Below are 27,717 nucleotides of genomic sequence, written 5' to 3'. Positions count from 1 at the left end.
TCTCAGCTTATTACATCTTCCCCCCTCCCCCACCCACCTACCATCCCCCTCTCACCTGGACTCATCTGTCACATGAACTCACCTCTCCCCTGCCTGCGTGTGCTCCACCCCTTCCCCCCCAACCACCTTCTTATTCCAGCTTCTGCCCTCTTCCCTTCCAGTCCTGATGATTGGTCTCGGCCCAAAACGTCGACTGTTTATTTCCCTCCAATGGATGCTGTCTGACCTGCTGAGTTCCCCATCACTTTTTGTGTATTGCTCCAGATTCCAGCATCTGCAGAATTTCTTGTGTCCATGTATTCACCATGATGTTATTAATTAATCCATCTTGTTGCATAATACCAGGTCAACTATAGTTTGCTCTCTATTTGGCTCCAGAATGTGTTGTTCTAAGAAGCTGTCCCAAAATCGCTATGACTATGCAGATTGAAATTCTCCGTGATTTTCATTGTACCTTTCTGGTAAGTTTGGTGATTCTGCTGCAGGAGTGGTGCATAGTCCTGCCAAGTGATTTCCTGTCTTTATTATTTCTCATTTCCACTCAAACACTTCTACATCCTGGTTTGCTGAACTCAGGTCATCGCCTCTATTGCACCAAGACCATCTTCAATTAATGGAGCCACTCCACCATCTTTTGATCTTTCCTAAAATGACATGCGTCCTTCAGTACTCAGCTCCAATCTGCCATGTCGCTGTAATGGGTGCCAGATTATATTTATTTATTCCTATTTGTGCTCTCAGTTCATCTGTTTGTTTTAAATGTTTCATGCACTCCGATGTGGAACCTATAGTTCTGTGCTTTTATTATTTCTGTAACCTCTAGTCTTGCCTACTGAGTTACTCTTAGATTTGTACTCTCAACCCCTTCAGATCAGTCTGTTTATCATTCCCATATTGATACCCTTTGCTCAAGCCTTGTCTCTACTCTTTGTACCATGTTCCCAACTTTGATCCTTTTCCTTCCACAATTTGTCTTAAACCCTCTCCGCTCTCCTCATTCTGCAAGCTTGCTCGAAAACCGATCCCAGCAGAGTTCAGACGTAGATCCTCCTCCTGCACTCTCCAGTACTGGTGTCAGTGCTCCACAAACCAGAGCCCACATTCAACAAAACTACTGCCACACGTTCATTTCCCTCATCTTATTTGCCCAATGTCAATTTATACATCGCTCAGGTAATGATGCAGAGATTATTACCTTCTGCTTCTTTATTTTGGTGGCCAGTTCCTACACTGACTATCTAAAGCCACTTTCTTTGTCATGCCTCTGTCAATGGTATCTGGACCATTTTTGCTGCAGAGAAGAGCATTAATCTCCCTCCCTATACTTTTCCCCACGAGCACAACATTCTTGTTTGCTCCCCTCCCCCCACTTAAATAGTTTTCTTCACCAATAGCATCAAGAAGCCATTCAAGGTTCATGCTTCTACCCTGCTGTTTATTAACTACTTTTCATGATTTTTCTTAATGACTTGGATGAGGGGGTAGAAGGATGGGTTGGCAAGTTTGCAGACGGCACAAGGGTTGGTGGTGTTGTGGATAGTGTGGAGGACTGTCGAAGATTGCAGAGGGACATTGATAGGATGCAGAGCTGGGCTGACAAGTGGCAGACGGAGTTCAATCCAGAGAAGTGTGAGGTGGTACACTTTGGAATGACAAACTCCAAGGCCGAGTACAAAGTTAATGGCAGGATTCTGGGTAGTGTAGAGGAGCAGAGGGATCTGAGGCTTCATGTCCACAGATCCCTGAAAGTTGCCTCACAGGTGGATAGGGTAGTTAAGAAAGCTTATGGGATGTTAGCATTCATAAGTTGTGGGATCGAGTTTAAGGGCCACAAGGTAATGATGCAGCTCTACAAAACTCTGGTTAGACCACACTTAGAGGACTGTGTCCAGTTCTGGTCGCCTCATTATAGGAAGGATGTGGAAGCGTTGGAAAGAGTGCAGAGGAGATTTACCAGGATGCTGCCTGGTTTAGAGAGTGTGCATTATGAGGAGAGACTAAGGGAGCTCGGGTTTTACTCTTTGGAGAGAAGAAGGATGAGAGGAGACATGATAGAGATATACAAAATATTAAGAGGAATAGATAGAGTAGACAGCCAGCGCCTCTTTCCCAGGGCACCAATGCTCAATACAAGAGGGCATGGCTTTAAAGTAATAGGTAGGAAGTTCAACGGAGATATCAGAGGGAGGTTTTTTACCCAGAGAGTGGTTGGTGCATGGAGTGTGCTGCCTGGGGCGGTGGTGGAGACAGGTACATTGGTCAAATTCAAGAGATTGCTTGATAAGCATATGGAGGAATTTAAGATAGAGGGATATGTGGGAGGAAGGGGTTACATAGTCTTTGGCGAGGTTTAAAGGTCGGTGCAACATTGTGGGCTGAAGGTCCTATATTGTGCTGTACAGTTCTATGATTCTATGAACTGGTGCCTGAATATGATAAGATGGACTCTTGACCTCACAATCTACCTTGTTAAGGCCATGAACCTTACTGTTCCCTAAACTGCATTTTCTCTGTAACTGTAACACTTTATTCTCCATTCTGCTATTGTTTTCCCTTGTACTACCTCAATGCACTGTTGTAATAAAATGATCTGTATGGATGCAATGCAAAACAAAGTTTTCCACTGTACCTCGGTAGATGCGACAATAATAAACCAATTTACCAAGTTAGGTTGAGGATTATTTACACTGCTCCCTCCCATGAATTTCTGTCTCCTGTGGCATCAAAGAAACATAATGCTTTGCTTTTAATTTAGTGCTTGGTTTGTGTACATTTTTTTTTACTGATAAGATGAAGCAAATTGTTTGTTGCCATTTTGGAAGTTATCGTTTTTAAAATAGTTTCCAATATTGATTCAGTCAATGATAAGCAGTTTAAAGAGTTAAATGTGGTAACCCCACTTCTGTCACAATAAAAAGCTACAATTCTCTTCCCAAAATGCTTCTGAGACTTGGGGCTGTTTCAAATCTCTTTTTTTAAGCAATGATACTGATGGCTACAGAAGCAAGGCAGATGGACATCCATTTCCCACCTCCCAACATCCTTGCATTGCGTCCACAGCATGGGCCCTCTGCAAGAAGTCCAGGAGGTCCCTCCTAAACTTTCAACCTCTAGCATCAAGAAGAGCAGAGGCAGCAGAACAAGGGGAAATAGCACCCGCAGATTCTCCAAGTTGCACACAATCCTGACATGGACTGTTCCTTCACCACTGCTGGACCTAAATCCTGGAACTCCCTACCTGACAGCACTGTGGAAGTACCTTCACCATAACGACTGCAGAGATGGCTCACCACCACCTCCTCGAGGGTAATTTAGGGCCAGATAATATATGCTAGCCTTTCCAATGATACCTAACCCCCCCAAAAATGAATAGGCTAATGCCATAGTCACTGACATCATCTCCTCCTGTCTTATATAAGATGACTCCACAGTCACTGATGCTAATCTTCCTGTATGATATAAACTAACTGCACAGGCTCAGAAAGATGAAACACAACCTCTTGTAGAAAGGGATTCCTGTATCACATGAGAGGAGTAATATTTGGAGACAATTCATCAATTTCCCTTCTTCCTGGAAGATTTTAAAGGTGTCATTGTATCGAACATGCAAGTCAGTAGAATTGCAATACAGCTTAACCAACACTTTCCTTTGGGAGATGCTAACCAGCAAAACCTTGCAGACACATTGAATTGATGATATTGTACAAATGTGTCCAACAATATAGGCATAGCAAGATCCCACTCACATTAATGACATCAACAAGCAACTGAAACAACCCTGATTCCAAGATGATGGTATTTAGTCCTGGATGTGAATAACACTGGCAGTACAGTCAAATACAACACTGCAGTTACTTGTGAACTTGCTGGTGTCGCAGCAGGCTGGATGACTGAGTGAATCCCTTCCCGCATACGGAGCAGGTGAATGGCCTCTCCCCAGTGTGAGTGAGTTGGTGTCTCAGCAGGTATGACGACAGAGTGAATCTCTTCCCACACTCGGAGCAGGTGAACGGTCTCTCGCCTGTGTGAACCCGCTGGTGTCTGATGAGGTTGGTTGAACATCGGAACTTTTTCCCACAGTGCGTGCAGTTGAAGGGTTTCTCTCCAGTGTGAACCCGCTGGTGTCTCAGCAGATCGGCTGACACAGTGAATCCTTTCCCACACTGAGAGCAGGTGAACCGCCTCTCTCCATTGTGAGTTCGCTGGTGTTTCAGTAGTTCCTGTTTACTCTTAAAGCCCCTCACGCATTCAAAACACGTAAAAGGTTTCTCATCAGTGTGAACTAGTTGGTGTGCCGTAAGGTTGGATGATTGGGTGAATCCTTTCCCACACACGGTGCATGTGAATGGCCTCTCTCCAGTGTGAGTTTTTTGGTGCTTCAGCAGGTGACTTCTTTTTTTAAAGCTCTTCTTACAGTCCGAACATTTAAAAGGCCTCTGATCAGTGTGAACTAGCTGGTGCGCAGTGAGATTGGAAGCAGAAGTGAATCCCTTCCCACAAGCAGAACAGGCGAAGGGTCTCTCCTCACTGTGCACATGCTGGTGTTTCAGCAGATGAGCCCTGCTTTTGAAACTCTTCTTGCAATCAGAACATTTAATAGGTTTCTGATCAGTGTGGACAAGTTGGTGTGCGATGAGGTGGGTTGACTGGGTAAATCCTTTCCCACACATGGAGCACGTGTATGGCTTCTCTCCGGTGTGAATTCGCTGGTGCCTCAGCAGGGTGTACGAACGGGTGAACCCCCTCCCACACACAGAACATATATACGTTTTCTTGTCCATCAGAATGGAGCTTTTCGCTTCCATTTTCAAACGCTGAAGAGATTTGGGGCTGGATGAATCAAATGACTTGTTCAGGTCTTGACTTGATGATTGGGTTGAGTTTTCCATCTGAAAGTTCTCACTTTTTAACATCCTGTGAAATGTTTTGAACGGATAAAACAGGGAGGGGAGGGAGAAAAGATGTGTGAGAACCCACAAAATAAACAAAGGTAGGTTAAAAAATTGAACTTTATGAATCTGGTGAGTTGGGGGGCTGTTGCTAGAAAAACGTGCCAATTCAACTGGTTCACTAATCTCTTTCAGGAAAGGGAACCATCAGCTAATCGGGGTCCATACCACGCCCTGGGTTCTTTGGCAGAGAAGAGAAAATTGAGCAGAAGAGCTGGGGGTGGTGGTGGGGTGGCGGGATTGGTGGTGAGGGTAGAGGGCAGACCATACATCCTCAACAAATTTTTCACAAGAAACTTGCATCCCTGCAGCCTCCAACTAAAAGAACAAGGGAAGTAGATGTAGGAAAATATCAACGCTTCCAAACTATAAGATTTCTTTACTAGTCACATGTACATCAAAACACACAGTGAAATGCATCTTTTATGTAGAGCATTCTGGGGGCAGCCCGCAAGTGTCGCCACACTTCCGGCACCAACATAGCATGCCCACAACTTCCTAACCCATATGCCTTTGGAATGTGGGAGGAAACCGCAGCACCTGGAAGAAACCCACGCAGACACAGGAGAACGTACAAACTCCTTACAGACAGCGGCAGGAATTGAACCCGGGTCGTTGGTGCTGTTATAGTGTTATGCTAACCGCTACGCTACAAGCTCTCTTCCAAATCCAGCAGCACTCTAACTTGAACATCCTGACCATCTTCATTCCTAGGTTTACAATCCGGAGCACAAAATGAGAGTACTCTCACCGCATGAATTGCAGAAGTTCAGTCAGCAATCACTTTTCAAAGGTCACTTGGGAACAGCATTACTGTTGGCCCTGTGAGTGACACCCACATCAAACACAGCAATATAAAGGTCCCTTCACTACACAGACTGCAGCAATTGAAGCACAGAGCTTACTGCCACCTGGTTATCAAGAATTAGGATGGACAATAATGCCAGCTTTGCCACGAATGCACACATCCTGAAAATAAAAATGATACGTTGCTGTTCACAGATTCAAATCAACTTACATGTAGTTGACTGCTCCAGCACAGTGCTCTCTTTGCTGTTCGTCCCTGAGCTCTCCTCCTGTTGGTTCCTGAGCAATTAATCCATACTTGCCAACATTATGTTGGCGGGTGAGGTCCAGGAGCTCTGAGGAAGTACAGAAATTAGGCCATGATTTTTAATTGGCAAATGATCAATGAAAGATGATTCACTTTACAACACGGTAATTTAAAACTGAATGGTATGGATTACTTTAGTTACTCAACTCCTTTTGCACCACATGGGGTTTCTTGTGATCTATGGTACCACTTATTCATCTAACCAAGTAGATACAAATGTATTAAGCACCATCAAGCAGTAATGAAAGCAAATGCTTTATTGGCCTTCATTGCAAGAGAATCAGTACAGGCACAGTAGTGTAGTGGTTAGCATAACACTATTACAGTGCCAGCAATCTGGGTTCAATTCCCGCCACTGTCTGTAAGTAGTTTGTACGTTCTCCCCGTGTCTGTGTGGGTTTCCTCCCACACTCCAAAGACGTACGGGTTAGGAGTTGTGGGCAGAAGAGTAGCGACACTTGCGGGCTGCCCCCAGAACACTCTATACAACAGATGTATTTCACTGTGTGTTTCGATGTACATGTGACTAATAAAGATAACTTACAGGAGCATGGATGTGTTGCCGCAGCTGTATAGGGATCAGAAAAGCTGAGATCCCATCTGGAGTTTTGCTTTCCTTATCTTAAGATGTTCTTGCCATGGACCAGGTACAACAAAGGTTTACCTGTTTGATTCCTGGGATGGCAGGACTGACATACAATGAAAGATCGAGTTTGTTAGGCCTGTATTCATGGGCTATCTAAGAATCAGAGGGGAATGAAAGATCGAGTTTGTTAGGCCTGTATTCATGGGCTATCTAAGAATCAGAGGGAAAATTCTAACAGGACTAGACAAATAAGGGACAGTGTTCATGATGGCTGCAGAGTGCAGAACCAGCAATCACAGAATCCGGACATGGGGTATAACATTTAGAATTCAGATCAAGGGAAATTTCTTCACCCAGAGGGTGGTTAGCTGATGGAATTATCCACTATACAAAAGGCAATAGAGGCCAAGTCATAAAATATATTCAAGGAGGGGAATACATTTTTTTTATGGTAAAGGGATCATGGGATAAGGGGATAAAGCAGGAACAAGGTACTGAAAGCCATGATCACGTTGACTGATGCAGCAGGTCTGAAGCCTGAACGGCCTACTGCTGCTTCTATTATCTGTTACTAAGACAGAAATATAAGCACTTGGCATTAAGTAATGCAAAGCCTTAAGCAAAAACATTGACTAGGAGGAAAAACTGAGCTGCTGGAGGAAGTCTCTCATCCAGTCTTTCAGTCCAGAAGGGCCTTGACCGGAAACATCGACTGTCCATTTCTCTCCACAGATGCTGCTTGACCCACTGTTCCTTTAGCAGCTCGTTTTTTGCTTCGCGTTCCAGTGTCTGCAGTCTCTCGTGTCAACATTGATTTGGCCTCAACTGGATTGCTCTGTTTAATTTTATGAAGTATTTTAAAGCCTGTGTGTAGCTGTATGAGAGATTCACCACAATGGTGACCGACTTTATTTATCAGGAGGAATTGTTGAAGCTAGAACTATTCAACTTGAAACAAATGAGGTTAGAGGGTGATGTTATTGAGATATTCAACATTATGATTTAAGGTGATTGGCAAGGGAATCAGAAGGAATAGGGATAATATTACTTTGCACAGCCTGAATTTCCAGTGTGGAGAGCAGATCGTGAAAGTATATTGTCAGATTTAATAGAAATGCCGAAAAGGCATTAAAAGGATAAAACTATAAATGATAAAGCAACTATCTCGTTTTGAGCGGAAAGCAGTGAAATGGGATTTCTTCAGTATCTCAGCTGAGGTGCCAGCATGGAGCCTGAAGACTTAATTCTGGCGCCGACTGGTCATCCAGTCTGGAAGATGGCGAGTAATCATACCCAGAATGCTTCGCGGGCTGGAATATGGCCTATTTTCTGCTGACGGGGCGCAACGACAGCAGAGCGGGGCCTGGTGGCCGCAGCGCACTTGTCTGAACGGAGCATGCGCGGTGCGGCCTCCGGACAGCGAGTGCGGGGAGCGCGGGCCTCAGAAATGCCGATTGCGCGTCTTTGTGTCCGGACCAGAACCGCGGCACCGGCTGGACGGACAGTGAATCCCCTTCTTCATTAAATGGATGATGACACCCTTTCCCCCCCTCCCCACATCCTACCCGCCGTGACCCGGTGACTTCTCCCGTTTCCACGGTGTCCGGCTCACCACAAAAGACCTGACGCATGCGATCCCAGCATGCACCAAGGCACCCGGCTCTGGTGAGCATGCGCACTCATCGGGAGCACACATCAACGCAGTGGATGGAGTGGTTCACGGGTCCAGAGAATTCTGGGTACTGCTACCGCCATTAATCGATGGCATTCCTTGCACCGCGGTGATGCAGCGATTAAACTAACAATGAGTTATTCTGGAATATTGGGTTGGAATGTCCCTCCATAGTCCTGACTAAAGTCCCAGGAATGGAATGTCGGTCTGCAGTATCAGGATTTGATTACCCCCTCAGCCACCCTGAACCTCCACAGTCCCCGGGTTAGAACGTTTATCCACAGTAAAGGGTTTGGAATCCGCCACCACAGTCATGGTGTTGGAACCCTTCACTGCATCCCCGGGATGGAAAGCCACTTTACAGGTTTGTGTTGGAATGACTCTCTAATATCTCCAGGTTTGGAATGTCCCTGTACAGTCCTGCAGTTGAATGCCTCTGTGCAGTCACCGAGTCTGAACGCTGCTCTGTACTTCTGGAATTGGAATGCTCGTCTACATTGAGGCTGGAATCGCCTCTGGCATCTTGAGGTTGGAATGCTGCTTTACAGTCCCAGCACTGGAATGATCCTTCACACTGAAGTTGTGCCTCTACAGCTCCGAGGATGAAACCCCAGAGACTGTCTTATATTTGTATATGGCACGGGGAACAATTAGCTTTCAGAGCAATTGCGTCAATAAAATTGCCCTGCTTATTCCTCTGTCATCTATTCTCTCTTACATCCCCATAAAAACCATCCTGATTCTCCCACCAACACCCACACAAAGGGTAATTTACTGTAGCCAATTGACCAAGTAATCAGCATGATCATTAATCAGAATAATAGAGTTGCATGAGAAAGAAGGGAGCGCAGGGAATTTAAAATATGGTCAGTGCAGTCAAAGGCTCTCCATTAAAAATCAGTATGCAAGTCTGAACAACTGTTGCAGAACCATGGAACACACATTTTATATAATGTATACATATTGTATATATTTATTATATTGTCACATACTATATACATGTATGGGTCATCACATATAAAGTATCTAGGAATGTTTATACAATGCTCACAGCACAAACTGTTCCTTTAACTCCAGTGGCCATTCTCTTGCTATGATACACTTGGTACCCAGGTGAGCACTACCCCACAGAGCATCGATTCATTGCTTTTGGTTACACCAGACTGAATATTCATAAATATATCACCCATCCTTGTACTTTAAGAAAGACATCTGCTTGGGCTCCTCTCTGATGTTGCGGAGCCTGGCAAGAACACGTGGCCTCCTCTGAGGGATGGTGTTGGTGGGATGGCTCAAGCAGAGTAGGTTGGATAAGTGCAGCGGCTGCTCAGTACTGCACACTGGGTGGTACAATGAGTTATCGAATCATACAGAATTGAAACAGACACTTTGACCAAGATGTCAATCTAAACTAGTCCAATCTATCTGCATTTGGTCCATATCCCTCTAACCCTTTCCTGCCCAAGTGTCTTTTGAATGTTTTTAATGTACCTGCCTCAACCACTGCTTCTGGTAGCTCATTCCACATATGGACCACCCTGTGGGTGAAAATGTTGCCCCTCAGATTTCTATTAAATCTCTCCCCTCTCACGTTAAACCTATGTCCTCTCGTTCTTGATTCCTCAACCCTGGGAAAAAAGACTGTGCACATTCACCCTATGCCCCTCATGAATTTATACATGTCCATAAGATCACCCCTCATTCTCCTACACTCCAATGACTAAAGTCCAAACCTGCTCAACCCCTCTCCATAACTTAGTCCATCAAGTCCTGGCAACATCCTCATGAATCTATTCTGCACTCCTTCCAGCTTAATGACATCTTACCTATAGCAGGGTAACCAAAACTGAACACAATATTCCAAATGCAGCCTCACCAATGTCTTGTACAACTGCGACGTAACATCCCAACTTCTATACTCAGTGCCCCGACTGATGAAGGCCAGTGTGCCAAAAGTCTTCTTCACCACCATGCCTACCACTTTCAGGGAACAATGTACTTGTACTCCTAGGTGCCTCTGTTCTACAAAACTCCCCAAGGCCCTACCATTCACTGTGAAATCCTACCCTGATTTGTCTTCCCAAAATATAACACCCCACGCCTATCTGAATTAAACTCCATTTGCCATTCCTTGGCCCACTTCCCCAGCTGATCAAAATCCTGCTGTAATTCTTAACTGTCCACAACACCACCTATCTTAGTGTCATCTGCAAATGTACTAACCATGGCTTGCACACTCTCATCCAGAACTTGGATAAGTAACAATGGGCCGAGCACTGACCCCTGAGCCACACCACAAGTCATGGCCCTCCAAGTCTTAAAAGCAACCTTGCACCATCACATGCTGCTTCCTACCATCAAGTCAATTGTGTATCCAATAAGCTAGCTGTCCCTGGATCCCACATGATTTAACTTTCCATAGTAGCTGACCATGCAGAACCCTAGTAAAGGCCTTACCAAACTCGATAAGGACCACGTCTACTGCCCTGTCCTCACAGACCTCCCTAGTTACTTCAAAAAACTCAAATTCATGAGATAATGATCTCCCACGCACAAAGCCGTGCTGACTATCCCTAATTAACCTGTATTTCCAAATGCATGTATATCATCCTGCAGAATCCCCTCCAGTAACTTACCTACCACAGATATTAGGCTTATTGGTCTATAGTTCCCAGGTTTTTCTTTGCCGCCCTTCCTATAATGGGACAACATGAGCCGCCCTCCAGTCCTCTGGCAGCTCACCTGTTCGGACCATTGTCGTGGACTGTCATCACCCCTGGTCCCTCTCATTACCTTCTGCTGGATGTGATGGAAGCTTTGTGCTCCCCTTTTCTTTATTAGGCTCCACAAGCTTGTTGCCAGAGAGAAATCTCCCGCCCGAGATAGCTGTGAAACGAGAGATAGAGAGAGAGAGAGATTTCCACCACATCCAGCAGGAGGTGGCGAGAGGAAGCACGGATGTTGCGGCTGCTCTGCGATCACACATAGCAGGTGCTGCCAGAACCCAGCAATGACTCTCATCTCAGCGCTGAGCTGCCTCAATTCTCTCCCAGGCCTGCCCAACACCACACCCCCACCCATGGGCAATTCATTTGCAGGATCCTGGGGCACAGCGGCGGGGAGGGGTTGGGGTTCACACCAGGTTCCTGGCTCGTAGCTTGTCAACTCAGCAGTGGGGAGAGCAAGGCATCTGCCTCAGGCTCCCAGTAGCGCTGTTGGTGTCACATCTCCATATGTATAAGGCTATAACAACCCCTTCTCGCATTGTTTGCATTGCCAGGAACACACCCTGAGAGCTCCCCACCCAGAAGGAACATATGGTAACGGTGCACATGTTTAACCTACATATGCCCGTGGTGGATGTCCCCACCCTCCTGGCTTGTTAGATCAAGGAAGCGGAAAGCTGCGTCAACATCAAGGACATGTTTGGGGTCTGGACCAGCAAACACCAGGTGAAGGTCAAGCTGAGAGTTGACGCAAATGGATCCATCATCCACCACCCCCCTCAGTGTTTGCCATCGGAGGGAACTGAGGATACATGGTGTACACGGGACAACCCAGGGTGTGTTGCAACCGCAACAAACCCGGACACTTGGCGGCCCAGTGCAGCGCAGTGCGTTGCTTGCCTTGCCAGAAACACATCCTGAGTAACAAACTATAGAATGATCCTGACCGAGACCAGGAGGGGTGAGGACAGCCCAACCGCCTCGAGCTCCCAACCCCCAGACATGAACTCCCGGCCCTCTCCTCAAGAGGACGAGTCAATGGAAGAGGGAGTGGGGGAGGGACAGGAAAGGGAATGGCAGCTGTTGAAGAGGAAGAAGGCACAGAAGACACCACCCAAGAGACAACAGCCCACAGAGAACAAGCGTACCGGAAAGAAAAGGGTAATGTAACAGATGGACACCAGCAACCTCTCCTCGTCGGAGGATGAAGGCAACGGCAGAAGCCAATGACAGAGGCAGAAGAAATGGCAAAATGGAGGAGAGAACATGGAAGTAAACCAAGAACAAGTGAGGGAACAACTCTGCCCCCCCCCCCCCAGCTCTGGGAGACCAGGAGCAGCGCAGAGGCCATCGCCCCCCCCAGCTCCGGGAGACCAGGAACAGCACAGCATCTGATGCACATCAGGAGAGGAAAGAAACTGAACCACCAGGGAAAGGAACAGGGGAACAGATGGATCCCTCCCCCAGTGACACCACCAGCCTTGCCACAAGGGGCCCAACACTCAGGGGGAGACCCTTCCCAGTATCTGAGTCTGGAATCGGTGAGGCAGTTCACCAAAGCTGTGGGCATGAGGGCCCAGGACAAATGAAAATGGAACTGAACTCCAAAAGAACCATGGAGATAAAACTGGCTTCTCTAAACATGCGCAGTGTGAAGTGCAGTGTGCGATGTGTTAACGCCTTGCAGTACCTTGCCAAGGTCAAGTCGTATGTGACTTTCTTACAAGGGTGCGGGCTGCCACACCTCCGCAACTATCGGAGGTGGTCGCGATGGTGGTCCCACCGACTGTCGGTGTGGTCAGGGTGCAATGAGTGTTGCGCTTCCGGCCTGGGGATTCTGATGTGGGGAGGCAACTTCTCAATCACTGAAGTCAGAGAGGTGGTGGGGGGGTGGGTGGCTCCTTGTGGCAGATGTGACGTACTGGAACACTCCGCTCCGGTTAATTAATGTGTACGCCTCACCCTTGTGGACTGAGTGGCTGGCCATCCTCCAGCAGCTTCCACCACTGCTGGTGACGTCTTGGCCGGTCGTTCTGGCTGGTGACTTCAATTGCATCATCGATGCGACTGGACGATCCGGCAGTGCTGACAGCAGACGGACGGCACTTCCAGACTCCTGATGGAAACGGTAAAGGATGCCTGCAGGTGGTGCACAGCCGTAACACACCTGGTCAAGTTCGGACTGCTCAGCCTGGTCCTGGATCGACTTCCTGTTTGTGTCGGAGCCAATCACGGTCAGATCCACGGACGTCACGCCAGTGTTCTTCTCTGACCACCATCTCCTTCAGGCCTCCTGTCACCTACAGAACCAGAAGGCAGACAGGGGGATGTGGAAGTTGAACGTGAAGCTGCTGACCCCAGAGAGCATTGAGGAACTAAAGAGGGATTACACAAGTTGGAGAACCATGAAACCCCTCTTTGACTCCCCTGTGCACTGGTGGGAAGCAACAAAGGAGAATATCAAGAGGTTCTTCATCCGCAGGGGGGTCCAGAAAGCAAGACAGAGTCAGAGGGAACTGTGCCAACTCCAGACAGACTTGCAGCAACTCCTCCTTCTGCAGTCAAGGGGGGTGGATGTGAGGGAGGAACTCCAAGAGGTGAAGAGCCAGCAAGCCCAGCTCCACACCTCTGAATCCTCCAAGATTATCTTCCGATCCAGGGTTCACTCCGTGGAGCAGGATGAGACGTGCTCATGTTTCTTCTTCCAAAAGGTGCACAGGGGGAGCTCTGTGATCCACAGCCTTAAAGAAGAGGACAGCTCAGTAACATCCTCGCAGACAGACATATCAAAGATCTGCAGATCCTTCTATGCCAGTCTGTATGACACAAAGGCCACAGACAGCATGACCTCCCAGAACTTCCTGTCCTCTGTCATGGAGGTCTTAGATGACAACAAGCGGGAGAGTCTGGACCAACCACTGACCCTGGAGGAGCTGACTGGCTCCATCTGTTCCTTTGATTCAAACAAAACTTCTGGAAATGATGGCTTACCGGCTGAATTATACTCGGCTCTGTGGGACTGGATGGGCCCGGACCTGCTGGAAGTGTACATGCTATGCTTTGGGCTAGCAGCATGTCAGAATCCATAAGGAAGGGCACCATTACCCTCATCTACAAGCAGAAGGGGGAGAGGGAGGACATCAGAAATTGGAGACCCATCTCACTGTTGAATGTGGATTATAAGATCCTGTCCAAGGCCATCGCCAACAGGGTCATCTGCTCTGGGACAGGTGATCCACCCGGACCGGACCTGTGCTGTATCTGGCAGGAAGATCTTTGACAGCCTCGTGCTGCTCAGAGATATGATCGCCTATGTGCAGGATAGAGGGGTGAACACCTGCCTGGTCAGCTTGGAGCAGGAGGAGGCCTTTGACAGGATAACGCACACGTACATGTTAGACGTGCTCTCCAAAATGGGCTTTGGGGAGGGAATCAGGAATTGGATCCAACTGCTGTACACAGACATCTGTAGTACAGTCCAAGTCTATGGGTGGGAAACAGACAGCTTCCCCATCAACTCTGGAGTCAGGCAGGGCTGCCCTCGCTCCCCTGTCTTGTTCGTGTGCTGTATAGAACCCTTTGCCGAGTCCATCAGGAAGGACGAGAGCATCAGATGGGTGACGTTGCCAGGCAGTGGGGTCACCCAGGTGAAAACCTCCCTGTACGTGGACAACATCGCTGTCATCTGCTCGGACCCAAGGTCAGTTCGCAGATTGATCAGCATCTGCGACCAGTTTGAGTTGGCATCAGGGGCCAGAGTTAACTGCGTGAAGAGCGAGGCCATGCTCTTCAGCAACTGGCCCTACTGATCCAACGTCCCCTTCGCCGTCAGGCCTGACTATTTGAAGGTGCAGGGGATCTGGTTCCGAGGGGCTGGGGCGTGCAACAAAAATTGGCGGGAGCAGATTGGGACAGTGAAGCAGAAACTGGGACTGTGGGAACGGCGCTCCCTATCAATAACTGGGAAGAGCCTGGTCATCAGGTGTGAGGTGTTCTCAGGGCTGCTGTACCTGGTGCAGGTGTGGCCTGTTCCTCGCTCCTCCGGCTTGGAAATCACCCGTGCCGTCCTCTGGTTCATCTGGGGATCCAAGATGGAGCAGGTCCGATGGGTCACCATGCACAAGTCCCTGGACAATGGGGGGTAAAGGTGTCCCCAGTGTCACCCTCATCCTGATGACCACCTTCATCTGTGGCTGCATCAGGCTCTACGTGGAACCCAAGTACATGGGCACCAAGTGTCACTACGTACCGATGTTCTAACTGTCCCGGCTGTTGCGAAGGATGGGCCTGGCCCTGTGGCCACACAATGTCCCAGTCAGCTGGATGTTGCCGCACTACCTGTCCTTCATGGAAAAGTTCTTCCAGAACAACACCTTGGACCACAAGTCCATCAGGCAGTGGTCAGCACAGAACATCCTTCAGACACTGCAGGAGAAGGTCTCGATGGACACTGTGGGGCGGTTCCCTGAGCAGACTGTCCAGACCATCTGGCAGAATGCCTCATTGCCAGAACTCACCGACAAGCACCAAGACCTTGCTTGGCTGGCGATGAGAGGGGCCCTCCCAGTCAGATCCTTCCTGCATGGGCGGAACATCACCCCAGTACACGCTGCCCCCGGGAGGACTCCGCTGCGGATGAGACGGTTGCCCGCCTCTTTGTGGGCTGTAGGTTTACGAGGAGGGTGTGGCGAAAGATGCAGGGGTCCTTGTCACATTTCATCCCCAGCAGCTGCATAGCAGAGGATTTTCTGATCTACGGGCTGTTCCCGGGGACACACACAGAGATGGACATCAACTGCTGCTGGAAGGTCATCAACTTGGTGAAAGACGCTCTTTGATCTGCCCGAAAATTGTTGGTCTCCCAGCACTGCGAGATGTCCGTAGGGGAATGCTGCGACTGGCACATTCCAGGCTGCAGGAGTACGTGCTGAGGGACGCACTGAAGCTGGGTACAGCCAACGCGAGGGCTCGGTGGGGAAGGACAACAGTCTAGGGTTCTTCTGCCACAGGAGAGGGAGGGGTGGGGTCAGGCGAGGAAGCCCCTCAAATATTGTAAATATGGGATTGAGGTATCACCACAGGGAGCCACACGAGTGGCATTGGTCCTGTGGTTTTTATAAAAAGTAACACTAAGAATTGATCTGTACACAAATGTAAAGGTTTGCACTGTTTTTTATTATTGTATATAGTTTCTTTTATTATGAATAAAGTTTATTTTGATAAAAAAATAGACCAATATAATTGGTTAGAAGTTGACCAGAATAGAAAATAACTGCTAACCAGACTGAATGGCTCCTCGCTACATAGATTAGAACAAATCTGAGACTCTGGGCTGGAGGAAGCAACGCAGACTATAAATGGTACTTATGCGGTTAGTGTCACCACCGTGATGTGCAGATCAATCAGGACCGTGCCTTCCAGGCACCGAGTGGAATGAGGATCACAGCATCACCGCGTCACCCGATTCAAGGCTGCGTAATTACGGAGCAAACTGTGCACACAGTCAGCAGTTTCACAGCAGATCCCCATTCAAATATTGATACATGATCAAGAACATCTGTCCAGTCGGAAGGAAAATAAATTACAGGGTTGAAAGCACATCTGGAAACTCTCTCCTCAGACAAAAACAGATAATGCTTGGATGGGGGAGAAAAACTCAGTTGGTCAGGCAGCATCTGCGGAGAGAGAAATGGCAAATGTTTCGCAGCTGTGAATCTTCATCTGCTTCAGGCAAAGGCTGCTCCACCTCTGTCCACAGCAAAAGAGGGTTCCAGGGTCTGAGAAAGGCACGGACTACCGTTTGGGAAGGATAAATATTTATTTACTCTCGACTGGAACAACATGCACATGGAAACTCATGATCATGTCTTATAATGCTGTGGTAGTGTTGGAACTACATATGTAACGACCAGATCCAACAGCTGGTTAATAAAAACATAAGAACAAACAAAATGGTCGCAGGCGTGGGCCATTCGGCTCCTTGTGTCTGTCCTGCCATTCAATAAGATCATGGCTGATCATTCACAGTATCTCATTGCCACCTTACCGTGCTCACCCTGTATCTCTTCATTCGCTTAGGACTTAAACATCCGTTGACAATGATAAGAATCCCGCCATTTTAAATCTATTGAAGTAAAACCTGTTGAAACAAAAATAGGTAGAACAAGGGATGAGGTCTTGCAGAATGAGTATAAGGAGTTAGGAAAGAAATTAAAATGCAGGACCTCGATGGTAGTGATCTCTGGATTACTCCCAGTGCCAGGTGCTAGAGAGTCCAGGAATAGAAAGAGAGGCCAGATGAATTTGTGGCTGAGGAGCTGGAGCAGGGGGCAGGGATTCAGGTTCTTGGATCATTTGGGGCCTCCTCTGGGGTAGAGGCGACCTGTACAAGAGAGACAGATTGCATTTGAACCAGAGGGGACCAATATCCAGCAGGGAAATTTGCTTTTGCCACCAGGGAGGGTTTAAACTTGATTGGCAGGGTGGTGGCAGTCAAGGGAGCAGTCAGTGAGAAGACAGGGTACGTGCAGTAACCAAGGAGTCTAAGCCCAGTAATCAGGATAGCCATGTTCACAGTAAAAGGGCAGATGGGACAACTGCTTTAAATTGCCTCTATCTCAATGCACGTAAATCAACAGGTAAAGTGGACAAACTGAGGGTGTGGATTTCCTCTGGAGACTGGGATATTGTGGTCATAAAAGAAATGTGGCTGAGAGAAGGACAGGACTGGCAGCTCAATGTTCCGGGATACTGCTGCTTCAGCTTCAGGTGTGGTAGAGGAGCAGGTAAGAGTGGAGGGGGAGTTGCCTTTTTGATAGGGGAGGATGTCACAGCAGTGCTTCGAGAGGATATTCTTGAGGGATCATCCAATGAGGCTATTTGGGTAGAACATAGAACTAAGTATGGGATGGTCACCTTGGTAGGGCTATATTACAGACCCCCAATAGTCAGCGGGAACTTGAGGAGCAGATGTGTCAAGAAATTGCATGTAGTTGTGAGAATAGTAGGGCAGTGCTAGTGGGAGATTTTAATTTTCCTGGTATGACTGTTACTACACTATGTGAAAAGGGTTTTATCAAGTTGGTCTCCCCTTTCCATATCATTGATTGGCCGAATTAATGTTATTAAAATGAATATTTTACCTAAATTTATATATCTATTTCAGGCTTTACCTGTTTTTATTCCTAAATCCTTCTTTGAGTCTCTTGAGTCAAATATATCTTCTTACATATGGAATAATAAACATCCTAGACTAAATAAAGTTCACCTTCAGAAGGTTAAATAGAACGGAGGTTTAGCGTTACCTAATTTTAGATTTTATTACTGGGCAGTCAATATACGAAATCTTACATTTTGGTTACATTACATTAATCAAGAGGCTTGTCCAGTATGGGTCTCTTCGGAAATTAACTCTGTTAAAAAATTTTCACTTTGCCCGAAATAGTTATTTGAATATTCAGCCACCTTTGTACCTTTGCCAGACAGGTCCGCGTCATATTTCAACAGACAATGTGAATCATGAGAATTAACAGAGTCATAGATGGTGAAGGAGGAGGACATAGATCAACTTGAAAGTTAGTTGGAGAGGCAGCAGATGGAATTTAACCCAGACAAGTGTGAGGTAATGCACTTTGAGAAGTCAGTTTCTGGTAGGACATAAAGGGTCAATGGCAATGGAGCATTGACGTACAGAGGGACCCTGGGATGCAAGTCCAGAGCTCCCTGAAAATGGTGACATAAGTGGATAGGGAGTGAAAAGGGCACTTGGTATATTCATCTTTATTGACCAAGGCATTGAGTATAAGAGTTGGGTCGTCATGCTGCGGTTGTATAATACATTGGTTAGACTGCACTTAGAGCACTGCATGAGTTCTGATTGCCGCACTGCAGGAAGGATGCGGTAGTGACGGAGAGAGTGCAGAAGATGTTCACCAGGATGTTTCTGGGATTGGAAGAATGTAGTTATAAAGAGAGATTGGACAGGCTGCCTTTGTTCTCACTGGAACATAGGGATCTGAAGGGTGACCTTAGAGAGTTTTACAAGATTATGAGGGAAATTCATAGGAGAGATAGCCAAAATCTTTTCCACAGGCCGGGGGAGTCTAGAACTAGAGGCACAGGTTCAAGGTTTTGAGGGGAAATATTCAAAGGAGATCTAAGGGGGAAGTTTTTCCACAGAGTGGGTGGTGAGTGTCTTGAATGAGCTGCCAGAGGAAGTGGTGGAGTCAGAACAATTACAAAATTTAACAAGATTTTGGACAGGTGCTTAGATAGGAAAAACACGATGACGCTGGAGGAACTCAGCAGGCCAGGCAGCATCTGTGGAGAAAAACAGGCAGTCAATGTTTCGGGTCAGGACCCTTCTTCAGGACTGAAGATAGGAAAAGGGGAAGCCTGATATATAGGAGGGAAAAGCAGAGCAGTGATAGGTGGACAAAATAGGGGAGGCGGGGTGGGGACAGGGTGGTGAGAGGTAGATGCAGGTGAGAGATAGTGATAGGCAGGTGCGGGGGGGAGGCAGGGAGAGCAGATCCAGCGGGGGATGGTCAAAGGTAAGAAGATAAGAAAAGAGAGGAAAAAAAGGCTTGGAAAGGGAGGGAAAAAAGCATGATTGGGGGGGGGGAGGGGGGTTGTGGGGAAGGAGGGTGGGGATTACCTAAAGTGGGAAAATTTAATATTCATGCCGTTAGGCTGCAAGGTTCCAAGACAGAAAATGTGGTTCTGTTCCTCCAGTTTGCACTTGGAATTCTTCTAGCAGTGGAGGAGGCTGAGGACTGTCATATTTTGGAATCCCGCTTAGATAGGAAAGGTACAGAGGGATACAGGCCTTGGAGGAGAAAATGGGATCAGTGTAGATAGGTATCACGGTGTGCGTGATGCCTGGGTCAAAAGGGCCAACTTCTGTGCTGTTCCTTTCTTTGATTCTATGAAGTGAAAGAGCCAGCAAGCTCTTGGGTCACAGCAATCGACAGGATGGGGAGCTGGTTCCAATCAACACATTCTATGAAAAAGAAAACTCAGTAAAATATTCAGTTAATATGTTAAAAATATTAAATTGAGTTGCTGGTGTTTTTTTTAATAATATTGGTTTTAATTTAAGTATTGGCATTAATTCCTAAAGAACAGGAAACAGGACTGTCACGTAAACTGTAAATTGCAATCACTTAAGATCAAGAAAATTTAAAGCTACTTTTTTTTACATTTCGTAAGGAAATGATCACAATTTAAATCAATGTCTGATTTCACAGCATGTTTCCAACATTTCAAGTTATTGTCAACCCCACACCCACCTGTAAAGGAGCCAGAACAGAACGACACAAATCAACAACAATCAACCCACTGAAAGCAAAGCTGATTTATTTGACATATGACATAATTACACAAGGTACAATAGCAGGAGCACACCAGACAGACTCTCAAGCCTGCTCTGTCCTTCAGGAGCCCAAAGCTGACTGGATTTTAAGCCTCCACTTTCCTGCCTGATCCCATTACTTCAGTTTCTTCCGGTTGTCCAGAAATCAATCCCAGTGCTAGAAATACCCAACACAGCATCCACAGCTCTCTTGGGTAGAGAATTCCTAATACTGACACACACACACACACACAGAAGAAATTCATCCTTAACTGGCTAACCCTTTACCTTGATTCTATTCCCACCAGTTGAAGACGTCTCAACAAGGGAAACAACCTCTAAGCCTCCTCCTTCTCAGGCCCTTCAGAATTGTACATACCTCACCTCTCTTTCTTCTTAATTCCAGAGAGCATAGTTCTAATCAAATCAATCTTTCATCATACGGTAGATCCTTCATAAATCTCATGAACTTTTCCTGCACTGCCTGCAAGAGCCATCTTAAATAAGAGACCAAATGATCAATAAGAAATTAAGCACCTGGATGTTCAGGCTAGATGGAACACTTTTGCTCTGGATTGATTAACGGCATGTCCCTTAGTTAATTGTGCATTCTCTGCAGGTTGGATGAATGAGTGAACCTCTTTCCACACACCAGGTAGGTGAATGGCTTCTCTCCAGTGTGAACTTGCTGACGCGTCATCAGGCTGGATGAACGAGTATATCCTTTCCCACACTCGGCGCAGGTGAATGGCCGCTCCCTGGTGTGAACTCGCTGGTCTATTAGCAGGTGGGACAAGCAAATGAAACCCTTTCCACAAACAGAGCAGGTGATAGGCCACTCCCCATTGTGAACATGTTGATGTTTCAGAAGTTCACGTTTGTTTTTAGAACTCTTCTCACAGTCAGAACATTTATAATGTCTATGTTCAGAATGAACTTGCTGATGTTTTAGCAAGCTGAACCTCCGAATGAATCATTTCCCACATGCAGAGCAGAGAAGTTGCCTCTCCCTGGTGTGAGCGTGCTGGTGTCTCAGTAGGTTGGATGACTGAGTGAATCCTTTCCCACACACAGAGCAGGTAAACGGCCTCTCCCCAGTGTGAGTATGCTGGTGTCTCAAAAGGTGGGGGGACTGAGTGAATGCTTTCCCACACGCTAAGCAAGTGAACGGCCTTTCTCCAGTGTGACTGCGCTGATGAGTCTCTAATTGTGATGGAGATTTGAATCCTTTCCCACAGTCCTCACATTTCCATGGCTTTTCCATAGTTTGAGTGTCTTTGGTAGGACTTCCAGCTGGAGCTTCAACCACAGTCACATGCGTACAGTTTCTCCTTGCTGTGAATGGGCTGATGCTGCATCATGCTGTGGAAGTGTTTCTTCAGTTGACACAATAGAACACTTTCACTCTGATCTGTATGTATGTCTCAGTGCTTTTTTAGTCATTCCAACATTTGACATGTTTTCTCACTAAGAGAACAACCAAACACTTTTCCTTCCACATTCAAAACCACTAATAGTCTGTTCTGATGAAGTGAATGACTCAGTCAGATCTTGCAATCATGTATTGGTATTGGTTTATTATTGTCACTTGAACTGAGGTACAGTGAAAAACTTGTCTTGCATACCATTTGTACAGATCAATTCATTACACAGTGCAAATACATTGAGTTAGTACAGAGTGCATTGAGGTAGTACAGGTAAAAAAAGTAACAGAGTACAGAGTAAAGTGTCACAGCTACAGGGAAGTGCATTGCAGGTAGACAATCAGGTGCAAGGTCATAACAAGGTAGATTGTAAGGTTAAGAGTCCATCTCATCATATAAGGGAACCATTCAATAGTCTTATCACAGTGGGATAGAAGCTGTCCTTGAGTCTGGTGGTACATGCCCTCAGGCTCCTGTATCTTCTACCTGATGGAAGAGGAGAGAAGAGAGTCCAGGGGTGGGTGGGGGCTTTGATTATGCTGGCTGCTTCACCAAGATAGCGAGAGGTATAGACAAGAGTCCATGGAGGGGAGACTGGTTTCCATGATGCGCTGGGCTGTGTCCACAACTCTCTGTAGTTTCTTGCAGTCCTGGGCAGCGCAGTTGACATACCAAGCTGTGATGCATCCAGATAGGATGCTTTCTCTGGTGCATCGATAAAAGTTGTTGAGTGTCAAACGGGAAATGCCAAATTTCTTTAGCCTCTTGAGGAAGTAGTGGCGCCGGTGAGCTTTCTTGGCCGTGATGTTTGATGTCAATTTTCCACCTGTACCTTTTCCTCTTTTTACATCCTGTCGAAGGAAATTACGAAGTCAAATTGTACATTCCAGACAGAAATTCAGAAAAGGCAGCTGCAGTTTCTGTTGAATATCCTTTTCTCTTTGGTTCCTGCAAAGGTGCAAATCACCACCCCCATTTTCCCTGCTCTGCGCCAAACTAATTCATTACTATCAGTTTTTCTTTACTCTTCCTCCTCAAAAGGTGCCGACTCTGGGTTCAGTTCCAGGATCACGGTAAACCAGCATGTTAGGGGAGCTTGTTTGTATGTAGAGGTGTCCATAAGTCGAGTGCCTGTAACCTGGACACAGCCTGTACTCTGATTGTGATTATAAGTTTGAATAATACAACAGAAATTGCAGGAAGTGATGCCACTTACTTAAAAAGAAATTTAGTCAGGTTGTCATATCAACCAGATATCAAGTTCAGGGTGCAGAGGTGCTGATATTCATGCTGCACTGGGAGTGCTGGGAAGATGCAGCAAAGCTGGAGACAGTGAGCTATGCCTTGAGCTCCTCAATGTGGGTGTAGACTCAAAACTGGTCCTAAAAGGGATCATCTTACTGATAGTAGACAACATTATTAAATTCGAAAGTCCGACATACGTACATTAGCTCCTCCGAATGGAAGAACTAGTTTCCATTCTCTTTCCACTTTTAGTAATTTTTCTTTCAAAATCAGCTGTATGTGCTTCTGACAACATTCATTACAATACTGTGGAGGTATGGTTACCCTATCGAGTGATTTTGTGCGTTTGCTGACTTATGGACAAAATCAACTTATACACATCTGTTAAAACAGAACACGTTCCTTACCCCAGAATGGTTTGCATCCTCGATTACGTAAACAAGTACGGTCTCCACTGTAAGATAAGATTAACCTGTTTGTGGTGGACTCTCCCATCTGAGGAAATCCATTCTCCATTAACAGCTATTGCCAAATTAAACCTTTGAACTGGACCCCTTTAGCCACTTGCACGCAGGAGAACACGAGCACGGTCTCTGCAGTCTGACCTTCCCATTTACATCTGTAGTGGTGGAGTGAAGCTGTCCATCAGACAGCTGCTTCACACACTTCAGCATTGCCACTGAAATACTGAAAGACAGGACAATGCAGCAGAGGAAGAGGACATTCCCCCAACCTGCCTGAGATTTTCAAATTTCAATCACTTGGTGTTGTGCAAGATCAGTCTGTCAAATTCCCTTCTGAAAGTTCCCATTGAATCTGCTTCCACCATGTCTGACTAGATTCCATTTTATAAAGAGCCAAATAAAATGTCTCCTTACCTGCCCTGCTGTTTTTTCGACAGGTATCTGAAGAGGATTCTTTGCCAAGTGAATGAATTTTAAATTCTAGTGAAGTTTGCAAATGCAAAAGTCTCTTCATGATGGAGAGATACTATGGGGCACCGCTGAGTCCAGCAATAAAATGAATCATAGATTAGTTTTAGTGTCCATGGACCACAAGAACACTTGGAGATCACTTCCTTCATCCCAAAGCTGACAGAGGTTCTCCGGAGGGCAGCGGCAGCTGCAGGGGTTGTGTTGTTCAGGGAAAACCCACTATTTTTTAGGATCCAGCAGTAAAAGAACAAAAAGCTCACAAGGGAGAAGATGAGTTTGAGAGGAAACTTGCATGTAATATCAAAACTAACAGTACGTGTTTCTGTGGATAAATAAATAGGAAGATGGTGGCTAAGTGTGGCACCTTTAGAGAATGAGGCAATAACATGAAACAAAGAATTGACAGATATGTTAAATCAATTTCTTGCATCAGTGTTCACCATGGAGGACACTACAAAAATCCATGAGATAACAGATGGGCTAATTTTAAATAACTTGGAAGAATGTGTACAAATCCTAATCACAAGTGATAACGTATTAGGGAAAACCCAGGGGCTAAAGACAGACAAATCACTGGGATCCAATGGTCTGCACCCAAGGGGTTTCAAGAAAGTGGCTTCTGAGATAGTGAACCCACTGGTCAAACTATTTTAAAACTTGATAAATTCTAGAAGATTGGAAAACAGCTAATGTAACTCCCTTGTTCAACAAAAAGGGAGAAAGACAGAGGGCAGAGAACAATAGCCCCATTCATTTAACACCTATTGTTGACAAGATGAGAGACTATATAATTAAAGAGAACTAATCATTTAGGAAAGCTGAATATAATCAGACCTAGCCAACATGGTTTTACAAAAGGTAAATCATGTTTGACAAATGTGCTAAAAGTCTTTGAGGATGTGAAAGGGAGAGTTGATAGAGGGGAACCTATAGTGGTTGTGTATTTAGATTTCCTAAACCTAAAGTTATTGTGTATTTAGCTTTCCTAAAGACATTTGACCAGGTGCCACACAAGAAACTGGTGCATAAATAAAGAGTCCAAGGTATTGGAGGAAACATGTTAGAAAGGATTGAAAAACTGGCTGTCACATAGAAGCCAGAGAGTTGGACAAGACGATACAAGACGATACAAGACAAGATATCTTTATCAGTCACATGTACATTGAAACACACAGTGAAATACATCTTTTTGCGCAGTGTTCTGGGGGCAGCATGCAAGTATCGCCATGCCTCCGGTGCCAACATAGCATGCCCACTACGTCCTAACCTGTACACCTTTGGAATGTGGGAGGAAACTGGAGCACCTGGAGGAAACCCATGCAGTCACGGGGAGAACGTACAAAGTCCTTACAGACAGTGGCTGGATTTGAACCCGGGTCACTGGCACTGTAAAGCATTACGCTAACCACTACACTACCATGACTGCCCTTGGAATAAATGGGTCCTTTTCAGGCTGGAGGGATGTAACTACTGGAGTACCCCAGGGATCGGTACTTGGGTCTCAATCATTTATTATTAATGTCAATGACCTGGAGGAGGGAACAAGATGTAAAGTTTCCAAGTTTGCTGATGATATGAAAACAGGTGGAAGGGCATGTTGTGATGAGGATATCATGACTTTGCAATGGGATGTCGATAGATTGAATGAGTGGAAAAAAGACTGGCAGAGGGAGTTTAATGTGGGTAAGTGCAAGGCCATGCACTTTGGTAAGAGGAGTGAAAAGGCAAATTATCATCTAAATGGTGAGAGACTGCAAATGAGTGTTCAGAGGATTCCGGGTATTCCAGTGCATGAAACACAAGAAGTTAAAAGGCTGGTCCAACAAGCAGTTAAGAAGCAAACAGCGTTTTGGCCTTTATTGTGACAGGGTTGGAGTTTAAAAATAGGGAGATTTTATTATAGTTTTATGGGGTATTGGTGAGGCTACAGCTTGAATACTGTGTACAGTCTTAGTTGCCTTACCTGAAAAAGGATATATTAGTATTGGAGGCAGTCACTAGCAGATCCACTAGGCTGTTTCCTGGGGTGAAGGGATTATCGTACTGAGATGCTGAACAGGTTGGGTCTGCATTCCTTGGAATTTAGGAGAATGAAGGGTGACCTAATTTAAACATATAAGATCTTAAGGCAGCTTGACAGGATAGATGTTGAGATATTTGCACTAAGAGTCATGAACAAGGGGGCACAGTTGCAAGATAAGGGTCCGGTCATTTGAAACTGAGGTGTGGAGAAAATTCTTTCCTCAGAGGGAGAGTGAATCTGTGGAATTCTCTGCCGTGGTGAGTGGCGGAGACAAGATCATTATATTTAAGGTGGAGATGAATGCAACTGCTAGTTTTTATTCGCAATATGAGGTTAAGTCCAGTTTTGCTAGGGATGTTAAAACATCTTTGTGGGTCTGGTGCCTTCCCACTGCTCAAGATCTACGATTGGTTCCCAAAACTCCTGCACTGTTGAAGGGCGTCTTCGCATGCGTGGAACACTGTTCAGTTCTGATCATGTGCACTGCGGTCCTGTAGCCACTACCATTGAAGCAGAAAGTATTGCAAGTGGCAGATGAGGAGGTAACTGGAGAAAGAAAAACAGTGTGTCAGATCAAAGATAAAACATGTTTTAAGGTGGATAGAAGAGATTAAACAAAAGTACGAGAAGAGAGTTGGCTATGGAAATCAAAAACTGTAGATGATAGAAATCTGAAATAAAAACAGAAAATGCTCAAAGCTCAGCAAGTCAGGCAGCATCTGTGGAAAGAGATGGCTATATTTGATTACACTTATGACAGGCAATGGACAGCATTTAAAGAAAATGGATATATACCCTTTAAGGCACAAAAACCCAGATGGAAAATAATTCTGACAAGAGAAGTTAAGGATAGTATGACATTTCAGGAAAAGGTTTGTATGCTTGCAATTAGTTGCGTTAGGAATGCAGATTGGGAGCATTATAGAACTCACATGAAGACAACATAATAGGAGCAAGAATAGGACACCTAACCCATCAAGCCTGCCCCACAATTTAAGATGATCATGGCTGATCCACCACAGGCCTCAGCTGCTCCAGTGTCTTCAGCTCCAAAATCTTTCAAAAATTTATCCACCTCCACTTTATATACTTCAAATGATCGACCATGCCCAAGTCTCTGGGCTGAGAATTCTATTGAATTACTATCCTTTGTGAGAGGGAATTTCTACATCCCTTGGTTTCAAATAACCTGCTCCTAATCTTGAAATTATGCAACCAAATTCAAGGTTCACCCACCAGTGAAAACATCCTGATATCTGCCCTGTCATGCCCCCTTAGGGTCCTTTGTGTTTCAATAAGATTACTGCTCATGTTTCTGAAATCCACAATAACTCCAACCTGTTTAGCCTCTCTTGATAAGGCAATCCTCCCATCCCCAGAATTCATTCAGTGAATCTCCTATGGACTACCTCATATGGTACTATGTCCTTTCTTAGGTAAGGGAACCAAACTGTACACAGTACTCCAGATGTGGCCTCACCAACACCCAGCACAATTGTAACAAAACTTTGCTATTTCTCAGCTCCAACCCTTTTGCAATAAAGGCCAATATGCCATTTGCCTTCTGAACTCCACAGAATCAGAAACAGATTCAGAATCAGATTTAGAATCAGATTTATTACCACTGCTATATGACATGAAATTTGTTGTTTTGGAGCAGCAAAGACATAAAAATCTATAAATTACAAAAA

At 45.8% G+C, this 27,717-nt stretch overlaps 1 protein-coding gene across 4 annotated transcripts; it reads right to left on the bottom strand.

The window, feature by feature from the left end:
• Positions 1-3,849: 3,849 nt before the first annotated feature.
• LOC127576363 (gastrula zinc finger protein XlCGF8.2DB-like) lies at positions 3,850-8,288 on the bottom strand. 4 transcript variants are annotated; one of them, XM_052026867.1, is made up of 4 exons: positions 8,215-8,257; positions 6,608-6,802; positions 5,968-6,091; positions 3,850-4,914 (listed from the first exon to the last, which is right to left on the bottom strand). In XM_052026867.1, coding segments are annotated over exons 3-4 (1,065 nt in total). In that variant the 5' UTR covers positions 5,970-6,091; positions 6,608-6,802; positions 8,215-8,257; the 3' UTR covers positions 3,850-3,851. The 4 variants fall into 4 exon arrangements, with proteins under 4 accessions (XP_051882827.1, XP_051882830.1, XP_051882828.1 ...); XM_052026870.1 differs by having other exon boundaries at positions 6,608-6,752; positions 8,215-8,246; XM_052026868.1 differs by lacking the exon at positions 8,215-8,257 and adding an exon at positions 7,943-8,205 and having other exon boundaries at positions 6,608-6,752.
• Positions 8,289-27,717: the final 19,429 nt, after the last annotated feature.

This window comes from Pristis pectinata, chromosome 12, assembly GCF_009764475.1.
Source record: "Pristis pectinata isolate sPriPec2 chromosome 12, sPriPec2.1.pri, whole genome shotgun sequence".
NCBI lineage: Eukaryota > Metazoa > Chordata > Chondrichthyes > Rhinopristiformes > Pristidae > Pristis > Pristis pectinata.
The sequence above is the reverse complement of the archived record's forward strand: the minus strand, read 5'-3'. Positions and strand labels throughout refer to the sequence as shown.